The sequence below is a fragment of the Drosophila erecta genome, unplaced genomic scaffold (assembly GCF_003286155.1).
Source record: "Drosophila erecta strain 14021-0224.00,06,07 unplaced genomic scaffold, DereRS2 tig00000400-arrow-arrow-pilon, whole genome shotgun sequence".
Classification (NCBI taxonomy): domain Eukaryota; kingdom Metazoa; phylum Arthropoda; class Insecta; order Diptera; family Drosophilidae; genus Drosophila; species Drosophila erecta.
This window is the reverse complement of record NW_020825240.1, coordinates 59,017-70,474: the sequence shown is the minus strand read 5'-3', so window position 1 is coordinate 70,474 and position 11,458 is coordinate 59,017. Positions and strand designations below refer to the sequence as shown.

Here is an 11,458-nt window from a genome sequence, read left to right as displayed (position 1 = left end):
TAAATGGAATGAAAAGTTAAGTCACATCTCTTGCGCACTCCGAGGTAGTAAGCACTCAGGCATTATCTACAGTTCATACCAGGGGGTATTCGGCCAAAGCATGATAATGGAGAAACTTGTCAACTACTGAGGAATCTTAATATACTGGAAGACCGGACACTAAGTTTTAATAGGGATGATTCTTTTGAGCTGATTCACAATACGGCTAAGCAAAGTACGCAAAGTACGTAATGTGAAGGTTTACAATCTTCGTAGAAGGAAGAAGAAGAAATTTACATTAGAAATATCCAGCAAAGTAATTTCGTACGTGGGTTAATTGCCAACTGGCTCCAACTTTCATAAAAGGCAGAATTCGCAGAAGAAAGGGTAATAAATAACAAATCACCCTTAGCCCAAAAGTCTACTCTTATACCCAAATTAGGTAATTCGGCGAACAGCCAAAGTGTTCTTCAATGTAGGCTATCAACACGATCAGCAGTGTAGTGCTAAATTTGTACCGCGGCGGCCGCAGAGTCGGCCATAACTCCTCGGGGAGCGTAATTACGCCCATCCATCGATAGTGACGATTTTCTTCACGATCGGAAATATAAGTGACTGAATTATTGCCTACAGAGATCTATTCAGAGCAGGCCGATCAAAACCCAATTTTTATACCCGTTATTCGTAAAGTAAAAGGGTATACTAGATTCGCTGAAAAGTATGTAACAGGCAGAAGGAAACGTTTCCGACTATATAAAATTTATATATTCTTGATCAGGATCAATAGCCGAGTCGATCTGGCCAATCTGTTCGATCTATTTGGTAATCTAAATACTTTTGAACATAAACCCTAAAGATCCACTCTTCGTTTACAGAAATTCTGTAATTGTTAGTACTCGTCGGGCTTTGGTTTCGTTAATTTCCTTGCCGATAGAAGACAAAATCCTGGTTGTAGAGTTAGTTGCGTAGGCAGCTACGCAGCATCGCTCCTTCGTAGTCATCCAAGCTCACTCAAGTGTTCTGGGAAAGAAAAAAACAGCTAGGGGCACACTATGTTTTGGTCAAAGGTCATCTTCTATAAAGTATCGAAATATGACAGAAAGCATTGATATTAACATAATTAATATGCATTATATAGGAGAATTAGACGTTGGTTCGTCTGGATACGAAGAATCGGAAATCAATCGGAAAAGCGAAATGTTTCCGTCATATGAACACGAGGACCACATTATACCTGCACAGCTTCGATATAGAGTTTTTGCGTATATCGATTTTTACCAGAAGGTTTTTACTCATATATTGTACCGAACTGTTTTCCTTAGTTTGCTCGCTACAAATTGCAACGGCTAGCTCAGGGAGTTTGTGTGTTCGTCCCGCCAAATTTATTATTTGTGTGATTGCCCGACCAAGAGAAGACAGAGTTCAGGTTATAACAGCTTTATTGCAGACTTCCTTAATGTCAGATTCCTGGTTCTAGCCGTTCTTCTGCGCGGTGTCGCTCTCTCGTTATCCTTCCTTTGCTTCACGACCGTGTCGGCTCGAATGGGGCTTAGGATGTTATGGTGGGGAAGTGTATCGTCCGTGAGCTCAGACCACCTTGTCCGACCAATGACTCCACTGACCCTTCTGCCCGTGACAGTTTCCTGTGCGCTGCCGATGCCCTTCGTCGTCCTGCGGTGTCTTCGACCGTGTTTTAGGCTTGGGACTTAGGATGTTATGGTGGAGGGGTTTATCGACCGTTAGGTCAAGCTGAGGCTCTTGCACGGACCACCTTGACCGACCAATGACTCCACTGACCCTTCTGACCGTGCTAGGTTACTGTGCGCTGCCGATGCCCCTCGTTGCCCTGCGGCGTCCTCGACCGCGGTCCAGCGTTTAGGCCTGAGGCTTAGTATGTTATGGTGCGGAGGTGTATCGTCCGTGAGCTCAGACCACCTTGTCCGACCAATGACTCCACTGACCCTTCTGCCCGTGACAGTTTCCTGTGCGCTGCCGATGCCCTTCGTCGTCCTGCGGTGTCTTCGACCGTGTTTTAGGCTTGGGACTTAGGATGTTATGGTGGAGGGGTTTATCGACCGTTAGGTCAAGCTGAGGCTCTTGCACGGACCACCTTGACCGACCAATGACTCCACTGACCCTTCTGACCGTGCTAGGTTACTGTGCGCTGCCGATGCCCCTCGTTGCCCTGCGGCGTCCTCGACCGTGGTCCCGTGTTTAGGCTTGGGGCTTAGGATGTTATGGTGGGGAGGTGTATCGTCCGTGAGTCCGGACCACCTTGACCGACCAATGACTCCACTGACCCTTCTGATCGCGCCTTGTTTTCCACTCTCAGCGATCGTCCTCCTGCGCCGCTCGCGTTCTCACTGAAAATTCACTTGTCCCGGGGTACAGCTCCTTGCGTACTTTCGCGTATTCTCACTGACTGATTGGTTATCCTCTTGCACGTACGGCTCTTCGCGTGTTTAGCTGACTGTTCCGTCGGTGCGCTTGCGCAGTCCCTTTTATAGGCCGCGGGGATCCCGTTATTTACCCCTTTTGGGCATGGCCCGCTCGGGAACAAGGTCCAACCCAGATCCCGTTAGTTCATGGGGCGTCCTCTTTGTGCTCGACCAAAGTCCGCACAGTTACCGCTCGATCTCTGTGCCCTTGGCCAGCTTTAGTCCAAGGTCCAGCGCGGTACCGTTATATCACGGTCTCTCCGCATTGCTCGGGTCCAATGTCCGGGAAATCCTGTTTATTCCCCTTTTTGCACACGGCCCGCTCGGTGCAATATCCAAACCAGGTCCCGTTAGTTCACGGTGCGTCCTCTTTCTGCTTGTCCAAAGTCCGCACCGTTACCGTTCGACCGTTAGTTCACGGTCTCTCCGCTTTGCTCGGGTCCAAGGTCTATTATTTCCCGTTTGATCTAGTTGCCCTTGACTCCTGCATTCCAGCCTTCTTCGCTGTTGCTAGGCAGCTCTTCTGCACCTCGATTTGTGAGGAATTTTAAGACTCCTCACATTTCCCCCTTCCTTCAGAAGTTTTGAAAAGATGGAGCCTCCGGCGGTCCTCCGCTTCGGTGTCTCCTCGCATAGGCAGTTTCCTCGTCACTTCTCTCGTCGACCTATTGTTCTCAGCCTGGTAGTCTCAGCCTACTAGACCCCGTCGTTTAGCGTCTTGACTTGGCATCTCGAACATCCTCGCGCCCTTCTGCAGCCTGCTTCCGTTGTCCTGTACCTTCCTGATCTCAACCTTGGCGTCTCAGCCTAGTAGACCCTGTCGTTTAGCGTCTTGACGTGGCATCTTGATGGATCCTTATAGCTCCTGACTCCTCTCGTCGACCTGCGCTTCCTTGATCTCAGCCCGGCAGTCTCAGCCTAGCCTAGCCTTGACTCGGCATCTTGATCCTCGCGCCCTTCTCCAGCTTCCTTCATCTGCTGCCGTCTGCTCCTCGTCACCAGCTCTGTATTTAAACATCCCGCCTCCTTTTACATTCCACTCCCTTTCATGTCTGGCAACTCCACCGAACCTCACCACGATCGAGTTATCGATATTGGTGGCCGGTGTTGCCACTTCCTGTTTATGTCGATATTCCTGGGGTTGCCATGTTGTGCCACGTGTTGAAAATCTATGTGTATCCAGTATTTTTGTTCCCTATCGATCAGCAGCGCCCCCATCCCGATTTCCTCAACATGTGTTTTCGGTGTTGCAGCTCAATGGAGGTATATATTGCGGTCATCTTTACCAATCCTCTCTTCCGATTGCAGCTCCACCTTTAATGAATGACCCTTCATGCTACGGGGTGGCTGGCCCTGGACCCAAGCGCCCTGGAGTTCAACTTGCGGCAGCAAGAGCCTCACTTCGTTCTCGCGCCCGCGGCAGCCTCGCGTAGTTTTGCAGCTTCGGCGGCGGCGAGGCACACCACCGATGCCTTCTCCGGGCTCTCCTCCTGGCTGTCGTCGACAAGCCGGGCGCGCAAACGTGGATCGCGCGTCACTCGGGGCACCGGCCTCCACTCGACCGCGCCCACCTCCTCCCACACACAGGACTCCTGTGTCTCCTCCGCCGGCGCGGGCCACGTCTATGTCACCGTTTGTTGGTGCCACCGGCGCCCGCCCAACTCAATGGTGCGCAACGCCTGCCCGACGTGCGCCTGGTCCACCTCCAAGTACTGCTGGCGCTCGCACCGTGGCCCTTCCTCAGCCTGGGGCGGTGGCGTCCGGGGTGGCGGTGTGGGCGTGCGTGTCGGCGGCGGTGGTGGCGGCGGCTGCGTCGGTGGTGACCGCGGCGACGGTGGCTGCGTGGGTGGTGGCGGCGGCTGCGTCGGTTTTGTTGGCGGTGGTGTCTGCGACAACGGCGGCTGCTGGACCCGCGCCTCCATAAACCTCCGCACCACCGCCGGCGGAGGCGGTCGGCGGCGCGACCCCGAGGCTTATCCGCCCATGGCCCTGCATCGCATGCTGTACCCTGCGGAATGCCATCCTCCTCATCCGACGACACCACCGGGGTGACCGTCTCACCCCCGTCGTCCTCCTCACTCTCGGAGGAGAGGGTGACGGCCTCCACCACTTCCTCCGTCTCCGTTGTCGGTTCGTCATCCGACAAACGGACAACCGGAATCTCCTCTCAGGGTCCTCCAGCGGGGATGGGGATCGCGACACCAGTGGTGACGCCAGGAGCTGGAGATAGGAATCGGAATCCCTACTTCAAAACGCTACGCAGCTATGTGCATTAACCGCTAACGGTGCTTGCAGCACATACCCTCCCTGCCCCGCTCTCGTGCTCCAACGGGCCTGTGTATGTGTTCACCTTCTTGGCGTGTTCCAGGATGCAGATAACCGGTGAATTGAACTTCTTTATTCTGAACGCAATGCCTTCGAAAGGTAGTGTTCCTTGGGCCACACTGTGTCCCCCACCTTGGGTTTCCACGGCCGTCTCCGGAGATAATAGTGGCGCGCCTGGTACTTAATTTCCTGACGGCCCACACTATTGCTACACATTCCTTATTCGTTGCAGAGTAATTTCATTGAGAAATCCGGGCATGAAAGGATTGGGTCGGCTACACGCCTGGCTTTGACGCCCTCGAATGCTTCCTGGTGGGCGTCCGTCCACTCCCACCTTGCCCGCTTTTTGAGGAGCGGATTCAGTAGCTGTACCAGCGTCGCAAAATCGGGTACAAAACGTCTTTACCACGACGGCACTCCCAGGTATTTTAAATTTTAAAAATTATTTTATGCACCGCTACAATTGATGTGTCCCTTGTACTCTTGCTAAACTGGCCAACTCCGATCTCAGAAAGTCGTCGACATCATTCTCCGCGAATTCCGGCATCCTCTCCACGACCGCTACTGACAGTCTCTTGTGCGGCCTGCTTTTAGTCCTATATCCACCTCGATCAGCGATGTGACCTCCTCATACCGTCCATCCGCCATCCGCACTTCTCTCCTCGTGGGTACAACCTCTCCCGCCGCTCGCAACCTGTCCGCCAGCTCTTCGCTGATGAAACTAGCCGTGGCTCCGGTGTCTATCTATGAGCACTGTGGCGGACAGTTGCCTTTCTTCCGCCTTCAGTTTGCCCATTAATTTTGAGGGGTGGCATCTTGCGAACCCTGGTTACCCCTCTGAGGCGTTTCCCGATCACGGTCCTCGGACCAATCCTCCCGCAAATCCAGCAAAAACTGATCGAACGGTTCCGGCACTCCCGCGTCCAATGATCTTGGCTTCCGCACCTATGGCAGGCTTGCGCCAGGCTTAATACAAACCCCCGCCGCACCGAGTCCGGCCCCCGCCCGTTGGTGTCGTGCCTCGACGGACCCGTGGTGTCCTCTTGGCACCTCCTGCACACTGCGTTCTGCTCACCTCTAGGGAAATCCCGTTGGTGGCGAGCCATGTGAGTCCGCTCCAACTCGAACCTTTCCCTTGGGTGTCCAGCTCTTCGAACTCGTCGGCCAGGGCCATCAGGGCGTCCAGGTTCCGACACTCGTACGGGCGAACAAACATGCGCAGGGCTGGGGTGCTGTTTTCCTTTACCCGCACCAGTTTCTCTCTCTACGACAACCCCAAGGATCTCATGAGAGTCTGCATGTACATCATGTAGTCCTTGAAGTATTATCCATGTCGCTGCTTCCTCTGCCTGACGTGGTCCGCCGGCTTCGCCATGAAGCCTCTAGGCAGGAAGAATTCCTGGAAGCTCTGGATGAACTCTGCATATGTCTCCTGTTGGGACATGAACCTGTTGTTGGCAATGAACCTTTTTAAGGCCCTGCCCTTTAGCAGCTCTGTCATCGCTTGTGGGATCTGGTTGATGTCCAGCCCATACGTCATTGCTGACCACTCTACCTGCTCCAGGAATTTCAACGGCTTTCCTTTCGTGCCCGTCGTACCGGAAACTCCACTCTCGCACCTGTTTCGCCACCTTTGCGTAATCTTGCTGCTCTTGTGGTATCCGGACGATCACGGCTGGCCTCCCGGCTCTCTCTCCTCGGACGGCTGTTTCTTCGCCGTTCATGACTGACCTCCTGCCTTTCGGATCTGCCTCCGCTGGCCTCCATCATATTGGTGACTTTTAACTCTACGACCGGTCTCTTTCCGTACTCTTTTTGTAAATTTTTGTCAGTTCGATGAATTCGGACAGAGTCTTTCGCATTTCCTCGACCAAGCCCTCCAGCTTTAAAGCCACGACTTCCCCATCTTATTCTCTGTTCTTTTGGCCAGGACAATCACGGCTGCGCGCCAGATGTAACGAACTGTTTTCCTTCAGTTTTGCTCGCTACGAATTGCAACGGCTAGCTCAGAGAGTTTGTGTGTTCGTCCTAACAAATTTATGATTTGTGTGATTGCCCGACCAAAGGGAAGACAGAGTTTAGGTTATAACAGATTTATTGCAGATTCCTGGTTCTCGCCGTTTTTCTGCGCGGTGTCGCTCTCTCGTTGTCCTTCCTTTGCTTCACAACCGTGTCGCCTCGAATGGGGCTTAGGATGTTATGGTGGGGAGGTGTATCGTCCGTGAGTCCGGACCACCTTGACCGACCAATGACTCCACTGACCCTTCTGACCGTGACAGTTTCCTGTGCGCTGCCGATGCCCTTCGTCGTCCTGCGGTGTCTTCGACCGTGTTTTAGGCTTGGGACTTAGGATGTTATGGTGGGAAGGTGTATCGTCCGTGAGTCCGGACCACCTTGACCGACCAATGACTCCACTGACACTTCTGATCGCGCCTTGTTTTTCACTCTCAGGGACCGTCCTCCTGCGCCGCTTGCGTTTTCACTGAAACTTGCATACTCTAGCGTATTCTCACTGACTGATTGGTTATCCTCTTGCACGTACGGATCTTCGCGTGTTTAGCTGACTGTTCCGTCGCTGCGCTTGCGCAGTCCCTTTTATAGGCCGCGGGAATCCCGTTATTTACCCCTTTTGCGCACGGCCCGCTCGGGTACAAGGTCCAACCCAGGTCCCGTTACTTTGGACCTTGTGCCTCCTCTTTGTGCTTGTCCAAAGTCCGCACCGTTACCGTTCGACCTCTGTGCCCTTAACCGGCCTGAATACAAGGTCCAGCGCGTTACCATTATTTCACGATCTCTCCGCTTTGCTCGGGTCCAATGTCCATTATTTCCCGTTTGACATGATTGCCCTTGATCCCTTCTATATCCAGCCTTCTTCGCTGTTACTTGGCACCTCTCCTGCACCTCGATTTGTGGGGAGTTTTAAGACTCCTCACAACCTTATTCTGCTTCAGGCAATCGCACTTCTTTTGAAGAAAGCGAATATTACCATAAATATCAGAAAATACAAATTCTGCCTGAGAGAAATTAAATATCTCGGCTTCCTGATTTCCGATGTGCAGATTAAGGCAAGCCCGTTTAGAATTCAGGAGATTCAGGAGAAATTCAGTTTCCACTTCCAACACCAGTGACACAATTGCATCGCTTCCTGGGGATATCTGAATGGTGGAGTTTTTTTTTTAGCAATTATGCTTCTGCTCGCAAAACGTCATTTGCCAATAGAATATATTTTTACTATGGTATACCGGATACTTTACAATTGACTTGTTATGAACGCTTTTATTTTGCCGGAGAATTATTTTGTATTTCTACATTAAATTGTCTACTAAATCAAGTGTGTACTAAATAACTATTAGTTTGTCAGTGTAATCGATCATGAAAATAAAGAAACATCAAAGATAAAGGAAGAACAATGCGATTGAAGAGAGCATTTCCATATGAGATCTTGTGAATGAGAGCACGGTAATCAAAGAGAGCGAAATCCCTGTTGACCGTGGCGCAACGTAAGATAGAGAAGAAGAAGTAAGATGGAGGGTGGCAGTTCGAGCTGCCCTCTGTAGAGAACAGTAAAACTTTTAAAGAAGCACCATTGCGACTCGCTGGGCTGTGAAGGAAATAAGATGGAAATAATAACGTGGCCCTTCATTTCCAACATATTTAATAAAAGTTGTCTTGCTATATTAGTAAAGAGTTGTGCTCGTTGTTGTGTTCGTATTTTTGTAATTTTCCGCGCTAATAATTCGTGATCGACGTACTGTTGCTTTTCGATTTAAATATATACATTTTTTATACAAAATTTATAATGGCTATGGTCGAGAAAAATAGAATTAATATCAGTGGGAAGATCTGCAGACACACTGTCGACACCTTCAAAAATCTAGGCGCGGTTGCCCATTTCAAATTGCTTAGGTCTCCTGAAAATGGTATAATTTTAATTTAATGAGCGGTACCAATTTACAAAAGATTATGTGGCAAGCACTACATCCCTATTTTTATGCCAATATCATATCTCCCCAAATAATATGGGGTTAAAATTAATTTAATTTTAATTTTTTTAAATTTATGAATTTATTTATTTATTTATTTATTATTATTATTATTAATTTTTTTTTAAATTAATTAAATTAAATTTTTTTTAAAATTATTATTATTAATTTATTTATTTATTTATTTTATTTATGAATTTGATAAAGAATAAATAAACTTGTGCTAAAGTAACAATAAAAAAACAACTTTCAATTTATCTGTTCCTATAATAGATGGACTGCAGTATTTACTTTTTTTCTCTTATAAAATGGGAAGCCCCATTTGCTTGTTTGATATTCGGGGTATTTAACAAAAAACAATATGGATTACTACAGTCGAGTTTCCCACTATCAGATACTCAGCTAGTGGAAGTGCAAACTTGTAAATTTCTATAGACTAGCAAAAAAAAATTTTGACCCGCCCACTCTAACGCCCACAAACCGCCCAAAACTCTCACGTCCACACTTAAAAAATTTTTATTTTTTACATTTCAATATTTTTTTTTTTCCCAATTTCTACCGATATTTCAGAAAATTTTAAAGTTCCACTAGCTAACGGGAACTGATAGTCGGGGAACTCGACTATAGCATTCTATATTTTTTTGTTTAATATAGTTTTCTACATGTCTTATCAAATATCTATCATTGCCTATATCCTTTTAGATTACATAGGGCCCCTTAAACCTTGGAATTACCTCTGGTAAAATTAAAATGTTTCAACATAACATAACTACTTTATAATTATGTGGTTCCTTACGTTTGGCATCAACATTTTTATACCCGTTACTCATAGGGTAAAAGGTAAATACTAGATTCTTTGCCACGCCCACTCTAACGCATACAAACCACAAAAAACTATCACGCCCACCCTTTTCAAAAATGTTCTGAAGTTTTTGTTCAGATTTTTATATATATTGTAAATTTTTTAGATTTGCCAAAAAAAATATATCTTGTAAATTTTGATAATTTTGCCAAAAATCTGTTTGCCACGCCCACTCTACAGCCCACAAACCGCCCAAAACTGTCCTGCTCTTATTTTTTAAATGTTCTTATATTTTTTTGATTCGTCTTGTAAATTTCTATCGATTTGCCAAAAATCATTTTATCACGAATGATTTTTTTATGATCATGATTTATGATATTTTTATGATCAAACATTTTATATTGACAGTTCATTTGAAGATGCCCACTTGGATATTAGCTGTACAAGCACTTTCTGATGTCAGCATTGTATGCACTTCATCTACAGAGCGGGAACTACGATTCCACGAGACTATTGCTTCGACCTTCACACTACGAATGGTTATTCGTAGCATTCCTCACGCTGTATACTGTATGAGTTATGCTTTTTATAATAATGGTAAAGTGCACTCTAAGCTGATACTTGGTGACTATGCGGGCAACGTGAGAATTCTGTCGTATTCGCCACACCTACGTGGTCCCTTTCAAGCAAAACCAGGTGCGGCCCTTATTGAAGTTATATGGTCTGACGTACTTAAGGGAAAGATACCTCAGTTTTTCCCTAAGGAATACATAAACCTTCACAATGAGATGGTATCTTGCGTTTACTTTTCTTTACATATGAACGCCTTGTTTGCTTCAGCGGAATATAGGAACACAAAGAAGTATCGTGGACGTTGCCCTGGCATGATTATGGTAACGTATGACGAACGAAGCAACTTCCGCATTCCCCTTGGAGTATCTACCTTCTTCGTAGCCGAGAGCCATAATATTGTGGTAACAGGAGGTCCGGACACATTTGTTAGGATTTGGGATGTATATATACCCACAGAGCCCTCTGCGATCCTTACAGGTCATAATGGTGGAATTGTTTTGGTTTTTGTACAGCCGGAAGAAAACAAGGTCTACAGCGTTGACTACCAAAAAATTATAAAAGTATGGGACCTACATGAACATACCCTTTTACAGACCTACGGAGATTTGGTACGATTAATACATCACAGTGAAACGGACTTGACATATTATTACCATTCTCATCTTCGAGAACTTGTGGTGGCAGGACGTAAGTTGATTTCCATTAAGTGTTGCCCTCGCGTGCGCGTGGACCTCACAGATGGAAACACTCACGCAGCTCCGGTATCTGTTGTTTTGTACAATCGTTTGTTTAGAAACATTGTGAGCTGTGGACTTGACAGTTATATTATAGTATGGGATCCTTGGACAGGGCGAAGAAAAATTATCATGAAAAGTTGTCACACCAAAATGATCTATGGTGAGATTATTGATATTGAGATTACCGCTGCATGCTTTGACCCGCTCGAACAATTTCTGCTCACTGGAGCACGTGATGGTTCCCTGAAAATCTGGAACTATAACAACGCAGTGGTAGTGCGTAATATGAGTATAATGCCCGACCAAGAAGTAACTGCAGTTATTTGGGTTGTAGATCGGTAAGTAAAAGTTAGCTACCAATAAATACTGTACAGGGTTTGCATTTACTGCTTCGTAGCAGCTCTCTGACGAGAGCAGTAGTCACCGCAAAAATAATATATTATATATAGTAAATATAATATATACAAAATAATAAAAAAATATATATATAATAATATATTTGCAATATAGGTTTGCAATATTCATAACTTAACACAAGATAGAATGCTAATCCCGTTACTCAGCGAAGTGCGAACGAGAAATTTCATAATTTTCTGGAATATTGCTACAAATTGGAAATAA

The 11,458-nt window shown here is 47.0% G+C and overlaps 1 protein-coding gene across 1 annotated transcript; it reads left to right on the top strand.

Moving 5' to 3' along the window:
* The first annotated feature begins 9,946 nt into the window (after positions 1-9,946).
* LOC26526237 (WD repeat-containing protein on Y chromosome) lies at positions 9,947-11,179 on the top strand. Its single transcript, XM_015153143.2, has one exon. It carries the CDS (start codon positions 9,947-9,949, stop codon positions 11,177-11,179), a length of 1,233 nt encoding a protein of 410 aa, XP_015008629.1.
* The last annotated feature ends 279 nt before the right edge of the window (positions 11,180-11,458 follow it).